Raw genomic sequence first — 16,953 nt, 5'->3', positions numbered from 1 at the left:
AATCTTCTGATCTCTGGTTGTTAAAGGCCAGCTGCAAGATAGAAGATTGTGTAAGGAGGAAGTGGAAATGCTGACATGCAGATCTAATTGGGAATTGCCCAGGAAGCTCGAATTCATAGAATCCCTAAATTGCGGAAACTGGCCATTCAGCCGATCGAGTTCACACCGACCCTCCACACAGCATCCTACCCAGACCTCACCCTATCCCTGTAACCCTGCATTTCCCATAGCTAATCCACTGCATGCAGCCTTGCTGTTGGAAATGGAAGATCCAAGCCACTGAACTGCAAAAAAAAACAAAGCCTAAATTCTTATAAGTGTTTGTCTTAAAGCGGTTAGGGGAAAACTTAAAACTTGCTCTCCATCTTATTGAAAATCATGGTGCAAAACAGACTGCTGATCCAATGTACCAGTCCTTGGCCTTTGAAAGAATCATTTCATTATTCTCACTCATATGCTTTTCTCCCACAACTCTCTTTTAATTCTTTCCCTCCTTCAACTAATGTATCCAATACCCTTCAGAAGATTATTGTTGAATCTGCTTCCATTGGTAACATTCTAGATCAGAACAGCTTGTGCTTCAACAAACAAACCTCATCTAATTTAAATTTCTTCTGCTAATGTTCTTAGATTTGGTTCTGTGAAGAGTGCAGATAATCAACATTGATAAATAAGATTAAATTAGATTACATTACAGCGTGGAAACAGGCCCTTCGGCCCAACAAGTCCACACCGACCCGCCGAAGCGTAACCCACCCATGCCCCTACATTTAGCCCTTACCTAACACTACGGGCAATTTAGCATGGCCAATTCACCTGACCTGCACATTTTTGGACTGTGGGAGGAAACCGGAGCACCCGGAGGAAACCCACGCAGACACGGGGAGAACATGCAAACTCCACACAGTCAGTCGCCTGAGGCGGGAATTGAACCCGGGTCTCTGGCGCTGTGAGGCAGCAGTGCTAATCACTGTGCCACCGTGCCGCCCAAATCTGGACACAAATAAGGAACCCTCTTATTTAAGAAACCTCTAAAACACAGCGCAAGTCAACGTAACTGACCTGCTTCCAAACTAGTGATGTTGAGTACGTGAAAAGTCTATCATCTGAGGTCAACCTGATTAGATTGTTGTTTTATTTTTAATCCCATGACCACACATTAAGCTCAGATTGGATCTTCAGGGGGAGCTCCGGCTTAATCATTAAAGCCTCTGGGCAGTTTCCAAACCTAGCCGTAAATTCCAATAATTCTCTGCATAATCACGCTTCAGCTAAGGGATAGAATCTTCAGCGAAAGAGTAAAATCAGGAGCAGTATTCTGTATGTTGCTGCCTAAAGTGCTATTAGGCTGAAGAGAAACTGAACATAAACCATGGTTATTTTTGCACCAGTGAGTCAGAACGGGTTTAAACTATATAACTGATTAGGCAAAGTTAAATCAAGTAAGGTCAACTCTTATGCTTCAATGGTTATTTACCATTAATGGCAAGAGCTTAGTGGATAATTTTCAGGTCTCTTGCACAGAAGATGGATTCCAGTTTTCACAGATAGGTTTTCAAACATTTTGATTTGTCAACAACGCCATTTGTTCACATTCTTTGAAATTGCTAATCGAATGGCTGAATGGATATTCCACTAAGGAAGTAATGCCAAGTGTTCACCAGCATACACTCCGCTCTGGAGTTACCACGCTGAGGGTACCCACTGGATTTTCACACCATTGGGATCAAAAAGGGAAGTCAGACAGGGGGCATTATGATGCATTCATGTAGCATCTTGAAAGCATCAAGACATTCTACAAGCAATTACCGGACAAAACACTTAGTGTGCTCTGTATCAGGTTATTAAAACAGGTGACTAAACACTTGGGTAACTGAATAGATTTTGGGATGGGGGAAAAAAAAGAAATGAATTGGGTAGAGGGAATGGAGAGGTTTAAAAAGGAGAGAATTAGAGAACTCAGCAGCCAATGAGTGATTAAAATCGGAGTACACAACACAAAAAAATGATTGCTGCTGAAATTCTGACAGGAAGGTGCAGCAAAGTTGAATCAGAGAATATATCCCAAGTCTTTAACACTGAGAGGACCATCACCAATGCACCCCAGCCCTGCCAACTCCACAGGGGAGACTGTTTAAAAAGTAAGAGTTCTTCTATTAAAACAAAAAAAAAAAGGAGGAAAAGGTTTCTTCCAACAAAGTTGTTAATCTCTGAAGTTCTCTAGCCAGAGGGACATGGAGTTTGGGTCATCGCACATGTTTGAACTAGTCAGATACAGGTTTAATTTATGTGGTGGCCAAGGATTATTGGGGTTAGGTGTAAAAATAGAATCAAAGCTACAGCTATGATCTTATTGAATGCTGCAGGAGGTTTAAGGGGCTGTCTTCCTAGTTATGCTCTTATGGCCTTTAAATAGTGGTAGGACTGCCTTACTCTTGCATTCTGTGCTTCCTGAAGTTCTTGCAGCCTCTGCACTCGAGCTTTGTGGTCCAATTTCTCAAATATTTTCACTTTGCCCAGCACGGACTGCTGTACATTGCCTTCACCCAGCTCCTCACTATAGTCTCCTTCCTCTTCACCGGCAGGCGGCATGGCTGGAACAGGGGGTTTCAGCGCCGTCCGAACCCCGAAAGAGGGTTTTAAAGCCACGGGAGGGGGCTGTGGCTTGGAGGGTGGGATGTCCTGGCCACGGGGATGCTCGCTGCTCCCTGGACTTGGGCTGCTATATCGAGAATCATATCCACGACTGGAATCGTGATACTGCCTTTGTTGCTCTTTTGGATACGAGTGTACTTCAACTTTTGCCTTAAAAATGGGAGACAAAAGAATATACAAGTGTTAAATCAGATCCATTTGCTATGATCTTCAACTGACATTTTGCAGCTTTCATTTCACATCATGATTTTCTTAAGCAAGATCCCACACCACCAACAAACAGCAAAGTGATAATGACAAGATCTGGTTTAAGTGAGTCAGTAAATGTTGAAAATACTCAGCAGTTCAATGCAGAATAATACTAACTTCAAAGTTCCAGGCTGATACTCCTGTATCAGAACTGGGAAAATGGTGGAGTAGCAGAGGTGCAGTGATTATGTTTCTGGGCTAGGAGTCATGTGTTTAAATCCTACCACAGTGGAGTCATAGAGATGTATAGCATGGAAACAGATCCTTCGGTCCAACTCGTCCATGCCAACCAGATATCCTAAATAAATCCAGTCCCATTTGTCAGCATCTGGCCCATATCCCTCTAAACCCTTCCAATTTATATATCCATCCAGATGCCATTTAAATTGTACCAGCCTCTACCACGTCCTCTGGCAGCTGATTCCGTATATGCACCACCCACTGCATGAAAATGTTGTCCCCTAGATCCAGTTTCAAAAAAAGGACAGGATAGAAGGCAAATGGGATTAAAATTAATGTCTTCTGCATTCCATTGCACTTCACTGCTGGCCATACAGCTGAGCCCAAGGTCAGAACATAGCCCTCTTCATTCTAAAATTCTGCCTAGTTCCTACCTGTTAGTCATGCTGTTGGTCACCTCTCCTCATATCACCTTTTGCAGTCAAACTCTGCTTTACACATTCCTGTGAAGCATCTTTACATATTTTTATTTCAACTTGTATTTGCACAGTTCTATTACTGTAAAGCATCCCAAGATAGCAGCATTTTATAAAAATCTGACAGCACACTGTACAAGGAGATACGAGAATAGACAAGTAAAAGCCTAGGTCAAAGAGGCAGGTTTTAAGTAGCATATTCACCAAGAGGAAAGAGATGTGCAGCAGTTCAGGGAGGGAATTCCAGAATTATGGCCCAGCTAACTGCAATTAAAATCAGAGATCTACAAGGAGGCCAGAAGTGGAAAAGTTACAATGCTGTAAATGGTTCCATGAATAAGGAGCAAAGGCCATGGAGGGATTTGAAAGGAAAGACAATTTTAAATCCGGGGTGTTGTCAGACCAAGAACTCAGGTGAGTGCAGGAGGAGTGATGGGTTCTGCTTAAAAATGATTATAATGTAACAAAAGCAAGAACAGATTTTGTACAAAATCAAGTAATTAATGATGCTCACTACCTTTGGAGGTTCAGGTTTAAAATCGGGAGGGGGGCTGGGATCTCTCAAGACTTCCCTGCTACCAGCTCTCCTCATTTGACCTCTTGCTACGGCTGGTTCTGGACTCTGTTTCCGCTGAAAATAAAATCAGATTGTTAAGGTACTGAACAATCTTAAGATGCATCTAAACTATTAGTTCCCCTCGAAACTATAAAGAGACTAACATTTATAATTCAACTCAACAACTTTCAGGGGCCCAATCTCAACACAATTGGTCACTGTAGCCACATTATCACTTTGTCAATCTTGTACAAATATGCAGAATTTTACATATCAACAAATACCTTTAATATTTGTTAAGAATCTGAAGAAGGGTCACTGGAACCCAAAATGTTAACTTTGTTTTCCCTCCAGAGGCTGCCAGACCCTGCTGAGCTTTTCCAGCAATTTGGTTTTGTTTCGGATTTCCAGCATCTGCAGTTCTTTTAAACCAAGAAACCTTGTTGTACCAGGTTGCCATTTACATGTTTGTAGGGTAGATTTGGAAAATTCAAAGCTTGAGCTTGGAAATACTCGATGTCCCCTTAAAAAATCCAGTTGTTATTTCACTCCAGATGGAGACAGAATGTACATTTCTTGGAGATGATGAAATCAAGAGAACAGCTATGTTTGAGGGGAAGTTGGATTAACATGAAGGAGAAAGGAACAGAAGGTAACGTTGGTAAGATGGGAGGAAACTCACATGCAGTTAGGTCAAATGGCCTGCTTTTGTGCCTTTAATCCTCAGCATAATCATTTAATGTGCGGGCACCCTTCACATTTGAAGTTAATGTTTACTCCCAAACACACATCTAGATTGTGTTGCTCTCACCTCATCAACATTTATTGGTTCCGATGATCTAGCCACAGAAGAGACAGGAGGCTCATTGATTGGTTCATCCAGCTCATTGTCTGTGTAGGCTCCACCCTCTGTGTCTGTATCATCGTAGTCACTCATGAGTCGGCTGTCACAGCTGAGGTAGTCCGCTCCCATGGCTGACAGATAAGACATACGGTCATCATGCATCTCAAGGTCTTCATCTCCTAATCCATCAGCCTAAAATTAAAAAGATAGGACAAGGTAAAGCATCATCCTGAAACAATATTCCTGTCCACATGAGACATTTCTATTCCCCACCCCCCAAAAGGTAAATACAGATCAACAACTACTGGCTGCTCTTTGTGGGGAAGGCAGTGGGAAGAACAGGAAAGGGAGATTTACAATCATACTTCCTCTTAAGAGGATGCTGGATTCCTCCAATTATCCCCCAAGAGTTTCAGAATATCTTTGGTTTTCTCCAACAAGAGCAAAGCAACCAGGTGAGTCATATTCTGTGTGGGAAAATACTAAACTATGCTCAGTTCCTCTCAAGAGCAAGTAGGATTTTCCCAACAAAACCAAACTGTTGATCAAAAATTTGATCTGGTTATTTTTGTCAATCAGTACGTTAGGGCACCAAAATCTTTTCAACATGCTTGTTTCATTTATAAATCCCAAGTATTAGAGCTCATTAAAATACTGGGCTCCATTCCAGAATACAAGCTGTGGTGTTCTGGTATTACAAGCATTTGCAAATAGCTGTGCTAATTCTTCAAAGAATCCAAATGATTTATGAATAGTAGCAAGATTATACAACAGTAACTGGGATAAATATGCTTCAATGGCCCATCAATTCTTCCAAGTTCACAGCAGAACTAACAAATTGCAGTTACCTAGAATAATCCATAAAGCATGCTGCAGTTAATAATTTGGATAGCCCATTGGGAAAATCCTAAACACGTTTTAAAACTGTGCACTATTAATGCTTTGGAGGAGGCATATTTAATTATGACTAAGGTTAATTTAATGAGGAAATCTATGGGGAAGAAGTGCAAGTTCAGTTATGGTCACTGGAGTATAATCAGAATGGGGATGCAGGTAGAGGCAGGGAAGGGGAAGAAAACTCATGAAACTTGCACTTAATTGAAATGTAGTTAATCTAAAATGGATGGACAGGTAAATGGCAAGGGCAAGAGAACACATACCATATGTAGAGTAACACTTACTCTTATCCAATTTTCTCTTAAGAGGAGCAGCCTGTATATCTTCTTAAATGCGGTCATTCTTTTGCAACACAAAGGTGTTAATTACTGACCAGCACAGCTCAAATTAATAAATAAATTTTATAGCAGGAACCAAGAAAAATTTTGGCTCCATAGATAATAAAACACTGCATTAAACAAACAACCTGCTTGATGAAACTGAGTGCTATACAATGCATAGCATAGAAAAAAAGTGAAGTTAACTGTTGCCATAGTCTTAAGACCATTGGGCTGCTCTCTCACAGGGGTGAGAGCGGGAGAGATGACTGGTGGTGGTTTAACCCCAGGGCCACCGTGACTCGGGAGAGGTTGAGAAGTTGTCTCCTTCGTGGTCACCTCAGTTGGTGAGGGAGTGTATGACTGGCTATGTATGTATATTATGACTAGTATACACTGTATGTAACCATTGATATCCAAAAACAGTTAGCGTTAGCCTAAGAAATGTGGTTCAGCAAGCGGTGCAATAAGAGACTCATTCAACACATACCCTGCCTTCTGAAACCCAAACAGCAGAAGCCTGGTGATTTCTTATCAGATCCTTCAGCAATCCATACCAACCATCGTGTGAGGAATTCAGATCAATTGTTTCTGTAACATTTTAAAACACAAAGAAATTCTCTTTTATCCACACAAGAATTTGGAAGCAATTGCATAGTAGGAAAAAGAAAATTTGGAAAGAAGCAAATCCAACACAATAATACACTCAAGAACACACTGGGATACATGTAGGGGTATGGGTGGGTTACGCTTCGGCAGGTCGGTGTGGACTTGTTGGGCCGAAGGACCTGTTTCCACACTGTAAGTAATCTAATCTAAGTAATCTAATCTAATCTGTCATTAGCAGCTTTAGGTCAATCTTCAGGCCAGTACAAGAGTTATTAGATATACTTTACGCCACAAACACGCCATTTTGCCTAAGTGGTCCGAGTGAACATTTAAATGCTTCTCAGACTTTCTCCCATCCATATAACAGCAAATTTATATCAGCATTAAAACTAGTCCTCAGCTTCAAGCCTCCTATCTACTGCACAGTCAGAGTCTCACAACATTTCTTATATTCCCCGGATAATAAGTGAGGAAAAGGCCACCTCCACTTGCACATTTCATCTCGCTTTCATTTTTCAGTCAATGGGCCTTTTGTTCAGGGAATGTAGGTATCTATGACTGGGACAGTATTTAATTACCTGTACCCAGTTCTCTTAAGTTGGCATTGGTGAACTGCCCTCTGGAATTGCTGCAATCCATAGGATACACACAGACATGTTATTAAAATTAAACTGAAGGAACAGCAATAAATTAACAAGTCAGAATGGTAAGTGGTTGGGAGGAGAATATGCAGATGATAGTGTTCCCACGTGTCAGCTACCCCTGTCCTTCTAGATGGTAGGCATTGAGAGTTTGGAAGGTGCTGTCAAATGAATTGGAAGTTCTTTTTAAGATGAAAAAAAAGTGTGGTGCTGGAAAAACAGCAGGTCATGCAGCATCCAAGAAGCAGGAGAATCGATGTTTCAGGCATAAGCCCATCATCAGGAACAATGAACCTTTCATCAGGGCTTATGCCCGAAACGTCAATGCTCCTGCTCCTCTGACGCTGCTGACTTGCTGGGCTTTTCCAGTGCCACACTTCTTGACTCCGCAGTCTTTGATTTCCCCTAGTTCTTTCAAAAAGCCAATACAAACGGGATGGGGCAAGATGTCACTTTTTGTGCTGTTTTCGTTTTTTTTAATTCATTAATGAGATGTGAACATTGCTGATTGGGTCAACATTTATTGCCCATCCTTAGTTACCCTCAGGGTGGTAGTGGTGAGTCCATGAGGTGTAGGTACCCTGACAATGTCAAAAGGGAGAGAGTCGCAGTAACACTGAAAGATCAATAATATATTTTCAAGGCAGATAGTGAATAGTTTGGAGGGGAACTTGCAGGTGATGTCCCCATGTATCAGCTGCCTTGTCCTTCTAGATATGGGTTTGGAAGGTGCTGTGTACAGACTCTTGATGAATTTCTGTGACGTACCGTTTAGATGGTACACTACTGCTACTGAACATCGGTGAAGAAAGGTATGTGTGTAGAAGTAGTACCAGTCAAGCCGGCTGCTTTGTCCTGGATGGTGTCAAGCTTCTTGAGTCTAATTGGAGCTGCACCCATCCAGGCATATGAGGTGAATGCCATCTCACTCCTGACATGTGCCTTCAAGATGGTTGATAGGTTTTGAGGGAAGTCAGGAAGTGAATTATTTGCTTAGGATTCCCAGCCTCTGACAATCTCTCATAGCCAGTATTTATATGGCAAGTCTAATTCAGTTTCAAGTCAATGGTACCAAACAATGGTGCATGGAGTAAGATTTCTTACCTGTAAAAAGATAAGAACAGCTCTTTCTTAGCTTGACTGCCTGATCGTAGAGTTTCTTGGAACTCTTAGTGGAGCCTGGGTTCAGTCTCTGTCTCATAGTTTTAACACCTTGCTTGTTGTCTGGGTTGAAGAAGATGACAATAGGGTACCACTGCGTGTAGTTCAGCAGATCCACCGCCTTGGGTGTTACATCCAGTAAAGCATGCTTATCCTGTTAACAAAGGTTCACAACGTCAAGACGACAAGTGCACGATGGACAAATTAAGAGTCTCTCTCTCTCTCTCTGGAGAATCTAAGAATTCTTAAGAATCTAAGATATTGCACCTCAAGGTGGGGTGCAAAGAGTATGGTTACTGCTCACAGAAGGGGCCACTCAGCCCATTGTATCTGTGCTGGCTCTCAGCAAGAGCAAACCAGCCCATGCCCCCCTCCCCTCCCCCTCACCACACACACACACACACACACACACACACACACACACAGTCATGGAGATGTACAGCACCGAAACAGACCCTTCAGTCCAACCCATCCATTGAGACCAGATTATCCCAACCCAATCTAGTCCCACCTGCCAGCACCCGGCCCATATCCCTCCAATCCCTTCCTATTCATATACCCATCCAAATGCCTCTTCAATGTTGCAATTGTACCAGCCTTCACCACATCCTCTGGCAGCTCATTCCATACATGTACCACCCTCTGTGTGAAAAAGTTGCCCCTTAGGTTTCTTTTATATCTTTCCCTTCTCACCTTAAACCTATGCACTCTATTTCTGGTCTCCCCACCCCTTTGTCTATAGACTTTGTCTATTTACCCTATCCATGCCCCTCAATTTTGTAAACCTCTATAAGGTCACCCCTCAGCCTCCGCGCTCCAGGGAAAACAGCCCCAGCCTGTCAGCTTCTCCCTATAGCTCAAATCCTCCAACCCTGGCAACATCCTTGTAAATCTTTTCTGAATCCTTTCAAGTTTCACAACATCTTTCTGATTGGAAGACGAGCAGAAATGCACGCAATATTCCAACAGTGGCCTAACCAATGACATGTACAGCCGCAACATGACCTCCCAACTCCTGTACTCAATACACTGACCAATAAAGGAAAGCATACCAAACGCTTTCTTCACTATCCTATCGACCTGCGACTCCACTTTCAAGGAGCTATGAACCTGCACTCCAAGCTCTCTTTGTTCAGCAACACTCCCTAGGACCTTGCCATTAAGTGTATAAGATTTGCCAGGATTTGCTTTCCCAAAATGCAGCACCTCGCATTTATCTGAATTAAACTCCATCTGCCACTTCTTAGCCCACTGGCCCATCTGGTCAAGATCCTGTTGTAATCGGAGGTAATCTTTTTCGCTGTCCACTATACTCCAAGCTTGGTGTCATCTGCAAACTTACTAACTGTACCTCTTATGCTCGCATCCAAATCATTTATGTAAATGACAAAAAGTACAGGACCCAGCACCGATCCTTGTAGCACTCCACTGGTCACAGGCCTCCAGTCTGAAAAACAACCCTCCACCACCACCCTCTGTCTTCTACCTTTGAGCCAGTTCTGTCTCCAAATGACTAGTTCTCCCTGTATTCAGTGAGATCTAACCTTGCTAATCAGTCTCCCATGGGGAACCTTGTCGAACACCTTAGTGAAGTTCATATAGATCACATCTACTGCTCTGTCCTCATCAATCTTCTTTGTTACTTCTTCAAAGAACTCAATCAAGTTTGTGAGACATGATTTCCCACGCACAAAACCATGTTGACTATCCCTAATCAGTCCTTGTCTTTCCAAATACATGTACATCCTGTTCCTCAGGACTCCAACAACTTGCCCACCACCAACATCAGGCGCACCGGTCTATAGTTCCCTGGCTTGTCCTTACCACCTTCCTTAAACAGTAGCACCGCGTTAGCCAAACTGCAGTCTTCCGGCACCTCACCTGTGACTATCGCGGATTCAAATATCTCAGCAAGAGGCTCAGCAATCACTTCTCTAGCTTCCCACAGAGTTCTCGGGTACACCTGATCAGGTCCTGGGGATCTATCCACCTTTATGCGTTTCAAGACATCCAGCACTTCCTCCTTTGTAATATCAACATTTTGCAAGGTGTCACCATCTATTTCCCTACAGTCTATATCTTCCATATCCTTTTCCACAGTAAATACTGATGCAAAATATTCATTTAGTATCATCCCCATTTTCTGCAGCTCCACACGAAGGCCGCCTTGCTGATCTTTGAGGGGCCCTATTCTCTCCCTCGTTACCTTATTGTCCTTAATATATTTGTCAAAACCCTTTGGATTCTCCTCACTTCTATTTGCCAAAGCTATCTCATGTCCCCTTTATGCCCTCCCGATTTCCCTCTTAAGTATACTTCTACTGCCTTTATACTTTAAGGATTCACTCGATCTATCCTGTCTATACCTTACATATGCTCCCTTCTTTTTCCTAACCAAACCCTCAATTTCCTTAGTCATTCAGCATTCCCTATACGTACCAGCCTTTCCTTTCACCTTAACAGGAATATACTTTCTCTGGATTCTCGTTTGCTCATTTTTGAAGGCTTCCCATTTTCCAGCCGTCCCGTTACCTGTGAACATCTGCTCTCAATCAGCATTCCAAAGTTCTTGCCTAATACCATCAAAATTGGCCCTTCTCCAATTTAGAACTTCAATTTTTAGATCTGATCTATCCTTTTCCATCACTATTGTAAAACTAATAGAATTATGGTCACTGGCCCCAAAGTGCACCCCCACTGACACCTCAGTCACCTGCCCTGCCTTGTTTTCCAAGTGTAGGTCAAGCTTTGCACCTTCTCTAGTAAGAACATCCACATACTGACTCAGAAAATGTTCTTGTACACACTTAAATTCCTCTCCATCTAAACCCTTAACACTATGGGCAGTCGCAGTATATGTTTGGAAAGTTAAAATCCCCTATCATAGCCACCCTTACAGATACCTGAGTTCTCCTTACAAGTTTGTTTCTCAATTTCCCCTCTGACTATTAGGTTGTCGAAAATACAATCCCACTCCGTTTCAAACTCACTCGGTTTAAAAGTTCGCCTGGATTTCTGGGACATTCTGAGAGATGGCACAAGACCTCCTTACTGCAGAATTGTCATAAACAAGAGCAGAGCGCAAAACTATCCCAGAGCAACCATTTATCACGTGGTTCCTCAATCTGTATAGGCTTAGAAAAGTTTCCTGGCACTTTAGATTCTCCTTTGAGCTGGTCTGAGTGTTGGGCATTTTTGGTGTTGGAGGGCAATGCTCAGAGTTTCTCCCTCACTCTCAATCCTCTAATTTGTTTCATTGGTCAGTTCAAGTCCAAGGTTTCCGAACAAAACAAAACTTTGGATTTCCTTTGTATCAATGTAGTTGTAAATCATTATTTGGAGATAGCCATCAGATAGCTGCAAGACCTTCACTAATTGGTGGGGAGGGGGCAGGGGTGGGGGAAGCGGTGATGGAACCCCAACTGAACAAGACAAATCAATTTTCTGCAGCGTCTAAACAAAACCAGATGCAAAGACTTCTCAAAAACACAGTCATTCAATGGGGTAGGCCTCTTGTCTCAGAATCTGGAAATCATCAGTTGAAGGTTTGCTCCTAAGTCTTCATAGCAATATAGTGCAGCTCGCATTTTGCTGTAGTCGAGACAGTGCTACACTGTGCAGAGAGAGAGAGGTTATCTGAAGCCTTATCTGCCCTCTCAAGTGACATTATTATTTTGAAGGAGCACAGATTCTCCTTGCTCTCATTAGTCAATATTTATCCTGGATTGACTGGAATGGATGATTTGGTCGCACTGCTGTTTGTGGGAACTTTGTGCATGCAAATTGGTTGTTGTGCTTTCTACATTATGTGGTGATTACAACAATTAAAACATTTGTTGTAAAGTATTTTACGATATCCATAGGCTCAAACATAAATGAGCCTTTTCTCTCACTCCTCTGATTTATAAATGCATCTCTTTAGTAGAAAAGGGAATCCAATGCATTTATAAAAAAGGAGTAAATGATAAATGCTCTGCTCTAGTTTCAAGTCTAAATTACAGAAGGGATCATATTTAGAAATGTTAAGACAGGATTACTCAGCTCCATGCAGGTCAGGCCTTCAAATAATCTAATTAGCATTAGAAGCAATATAAAAGTTATAGGAAGCTGCAAGTGGCAAGTTTCTAGTTTTCTCAAGCTGAGTACCAACATCCCAGCTGCCCTACGCTTCCCACTCCCTCACCACACACTAGTAAGATCATTTCTCAGAGGAAATTCTGAAATTCTCAGAATTCTGAAAGGAATTTCCTTACTTGAACATAATGCTGGCACGAAAGACAAAAATCAGTAACATGACTAGGAAGGGTAGGCAGGCAACTTGTTTAATAGTTTCTGCATCATTATCAATACAACCTAATAATTGGAGGACACCAATTACAAGCGCTGAGTGTCTTAACATTTTTGTTTAAAATACCAGACACCATTCAATTATTGAAAAGTATCACTCAAGATCTTGACACCAACCAGGATTGAAACAGTCTATTGGATCTACATCTTGTCCACGGTGCCAAGCGGCAGGCTGGATACCAAATACAAAATGCAGAGCAGCAGCTTGCTAATTCTCCTCTGACAGCACCTTCTAAACTGTTGGCCTCTATCATCAAGAAGGACATAGGGCAGCAAAAATACAAGAACACTGCTTTCTGCAAATTCCCCACCTAGCCACATGCCAACCTAACTTGGAACTACTTAATTGTTCTTTGAGTGTACTGGGTCAAAATCCTGGAGATCCCTTCAGGACAGCACCATGATTGCATTTACACCTCATGGACTACAGCGATTCAAGGGAGTTTGCCACCATCTTAGAGGGAAACTGGGAAGGGCAATAAAAGAAACTGACCTAGCCAGCAGTGGTCAGACCCCTGCCACCGAACAAAACAAAACGTCTACATTTGAGAAGTCCGTGCATTCATCCACTTTTTTCATGTTTACCCATTTTATAAATTAACAGATTGTGTAATAAGATACTGTTAACATTGCAACTCCTCTATTCCTAAAAAACATATTCCTCCAATTCTGCCTCAAGTATCCTCGAATTTTATCGCATCACCCAATGTCTTCCCCATCTTGTTTTACTATTGTCAAAAGGTATAGTGAAATTCAAGCTGATGCGCAATTATTCTTACCTCTTCAATGATCTGTCTGACTGTGTTTAGTCGAACTACACCAGTTGACTTTTCAGAACCTGCATCCCTCGGTTCGGTTTCTAAAATATTAAAATTTACCATGGAGTTAATTATCTTGTGGAGATAACCCAGACGTGCATTGATTACTGAAAACTACACGTGCATGAACAATTTACTTACTGGCAGTTTTGTAGTTGTCAGGTAATTCTGATGCCAGTTTCTCTGTTGCAATGTCAGCGATGGGCCCAAAGAGCACCACAGGCCTCCTAAACCCAGCTAAAAATACAAGGGCATGTAAATGGAAACATACATTGGTAAAGAGCTGACATTTAAAAATACAGCACCCTTTGGCAACAGATTCTTTCTCCCCTGCGAAATTAATGTTTTAGTGATGTTGACTTGGGGATAAATAATTACCGGGTCACTGGGGATAAGTGCTGTTCTTATTTGAAAATCCCATGACCTTTCCATATCTGCCTGAGGATAACACAGGGATTAACATTTCAGCTGGAAGACTTGACCTCTCAGAGGCTCAGAAGTATCGGTTTTGACAATGTGCTCAAGTCTCCGGAGTAGGATGGACCTGGTGATTCAAAAACCAAGTCTGCCTTTTAAAGTTAATGTCAAATATCCCAGAACCACTATTTTGAAGAACGAGACAGACACAGAGAGACACAGTCCTGCCCCAACGTTTAGCCCTCAATGTGACTAAGACAGCTTACCCAGTCACGATCACATTTTGCAGGACTTGCTGGACAAAAAGTGGCTGCTGCATTTCTTACATTGAACAATGACAAAACTTCAAAAAGTTCTTCATCTGGTGTAGAGTGCTTTTTAAAGTCATCATGGTGTGACAATGCTGCTCCTTTAACAAGATTGCGTTGTCCTTGGTTTTTTTCCCCCCAAAAGTGTTGCGCAAGACGGAGTTGCCGAAATGTCTGGGTTGATCTTCTTGAAGCAGCTTTTAAGTTAAAAAAAAACTTGTACAATGAAAGGGGAGTGGCCAGTTCTCCCAGCTCAGCTTTTCTCTGGTTTGGTTTGGGTTTTCACAGTCAGACTGTGCAGAGCGAGCAGTCAGGTTGGAGGCTGCTGGTGAAAGAAACAGCTACATGGAAGGCAGTGTTCCATGCTGAGTCCCTCTGCCATCTCTCTCGCTCTCTCCTGTAAGACCCTCTGTTTGATTTTATCTTTTTTTTGCTAGGGGTGTTTGTGGGGATTGTTGCAGGAATTTGGAACAGCAACACTGAGTCAGGATAGTCTGTTAGGTTTTCAGATAAGTCGAGTTATTCTATATCGTTCTTTTGTTTGCGTTTCATTCGGTACTCTTAAATAAATTCTGTTTTGTTCAAAACAGAAGGGTTTTGACCAGCTGCATCACTCCTGGAATATCCACTCTGCACCTGCTCAAAACAACTCAAAGATTTAGGGTCTTGGTTACCTTGTTTTGAGGTGGTCTGGCCTGGTCCATAACAATGGCCCTACCAGACCAGAGGGTGACTCTCATTCTAGAGATGACAGGTGGCAATCTAACCGGAGAGTCATCACACCTGAGGGGCGGCACGGAGGCTCAGTGGTTAGCACTGCTGCCTCACAGCACCAGGGACCCAGGTTCAATTCCTGTATCAGGCAACTGTCAGTGTGGAGTTTGCACATTCTCCCCGTGTCTGCGTGGGTTTCCTCCGGGTTCTCTGGTTTCCTCAAACCGTCCAAAGATGTGCAGGTCAGGTGAATTGGCCATGCTAAATTGCCCATAGTGTTAGGTGCATTAGTCAGTGGGAGATAGGTCTGGGTGGGTTGCTCTTCGGAGGGTCAGTATGGACTTGTTGGGCCGAAGGGCCTGTTTCCACACTGTAGGGAATCTAATCAAAAAACCTTAGGCAAGGAGAGAAGTTGAGAAGGAGAGTCCTTCATGATGACCTCAGCTGGTGTGGGAATTGAACCCACATTGTTGGCATCATGCTGCGCCTCATATTATAGAAGGCTGAAGAGCACAATGGACACTGACAGTCAATGCAGTAATGATTATACATATTAAGTTTTCTCGATTTTCACCCCACAAACTATTTCTGATTAAAATCAAAATAAGAGTTATTTTAGATTTACAATGTACCTATTTGCTCACAGCACATTTCTTGTGGGGGAATAAAACTGGAAAATCTAATTACTTCCGAGGGAAAAAAGAATGGTCACAAGATGCACGCAACTAATACACCAATTTCTCATACCCTCACGAAGAACAACCCTCTCGTAAGCTGGGAACTTTGTGCCAACCGGGACAGCTGTAAGGTCCTCACGACTCTTCCGCAGATTCTTCTTCATTGCTGCTCTCTGACCTCGTGACCTCCAGAAGTCTCCCCGGTCACTGGTGTTTGCTTTCTGGACATTCTGCACGTTGGCCATCTGCTCAGCTCTGGTGAGATATTCATTTCAGAGACAGAGACAGACTGTTATTATGCAGGGACTGGATCACAAAATGCACAGAGTGCTGTGAAACTCACTGCACTTTGGTTGAAAACACAAAAATTGAAGCCACTGAGACCAAGAAAATATTTTCAGAAACTCAGAAACTGGATCAGGAGTGGGCTGTTCAGCCTCCAAACCTGCTCCAGCAATGGTCCTATCAGTACCCCATTCTCATTTTTACCCTGGACCCTTGGATTCCTTTAGTCCTAAGAAGGACTATAATTGTTGTGGTTCTGTTCGCCGAGCTGGGAATTTGTGTTGCAGACGTTTTGTCCCCTGTCTAGGTGACATCCTCAGTGCTTGGGAGCCTCCTGTGAAGCGCTTCTGTGATCTTTCCTCCGCCATTTGTGGTGGTTTGAATCTGCCGTTTCCGGTTGTCAGTTCCAGCTGTCCGTTGCAGTGGTCGATATATTGGGTCTAGGTCGATGTGCTTATTGATTGAATCGGAGGATGAGTGCCATGCCTCTAGGAATTCCCTGGCTGTTCTCTGTTTGGCCTGTCCTATAGTTGTAGTGTTGTCCCAGTCGAACTCATGTTGCTTGTCATCTGCATGTATGGCTATTAAGGATAGCTGGTTGTGTCGTTTCGTGGCTAGTTGGTGTTCATGGATGCGGATCGTTAGCTGTCTTCCTGTTTGTCCTATGTAGTGTTTTGTGCAGTCCTTGAATGGGACTTTGTACACTACATTGGTTTTGCTCATGCTGGGTATCGGGTCCTTCGTTCTGGTGAGTTGTTGTCTGAGAGTGGCTGTTGGTTTGTGTGCTGTTGAGTCCTAGTGG

General features: G+C 42.7%; 1 protein-coding gene across 4 annotated transcripts in view; it reads right to left on the bottom strand.

Moving 5' to 3' along the window:
- The window catches only part of tjp2a (tight junction protein 2a (zona occludens 2)), a 141,603-nt gene that overhangs the window by 3,462 nt on the left and 121,188 nt on the right, over window positions 1–16,953 (bottom strand). For all 4 annotated transcript variants that reach the window (XM_043716825.2, XM_043716815.2, XM_087995710.1 and 1 more), the window contains exons 14-21: window positions 15,937–16,121; window positions 13,892–13,987; window positions 13,712–13,791; window positions 8,529–8,739; window positions 6,665–6,765; window positions 4,928–5,152; window positions 4,078–4,191; window positions 2,434–2,805 (exon numbers count right to left, since the gene is read on the bottom strand). In XM_043716825.2, coding sequence (XP_043572760.2) covers window positions 2,434–2,805; window positions 4,078–4,191; window positions 4,928–5,152; window positions 6,665–6,765; window positions 8,529–8,739; window positions 13,712–13,791; window positions 13,892–13,987; window positions 15,937–16,121 — 1,384 coding nt within the window. The remainder of the gene's footprint in view (window positions 1–2,433; window positions 2,806–4,077; window positions 4,192–4,927; window positions 5,153–6,664; window positions 6,766–8,528; window positions 8,740–13,711; window positions 13,792–13,891; window positions 13,988–15,936; window positions 16,122–16,953) is intronic.

This window comes from Chiloscyllium plagiosum, unplaced genomic scaffold, assembly GCF_037043375.1.
Source record: "Chiloscyllium plagiosum isolate Xiang-an unplaced genomic scaffold, Cpla_swu_hap1 HiC_scaffold_2, whole genome shotgun sequence".
NCBI classification, from domain to species: Eukaryota; Metazoa; Chordata; class Chondrichthyes; order Orectolobiformes; family Hemiscylliidae; genus Chiloscyllium; species Chiloscyllium plagiosum.
The sequence above is the reverse complement of the archived record's forward strand: the minus strand, read 5'-3'. Positions and strand labels throughout refer to the sequence as shown.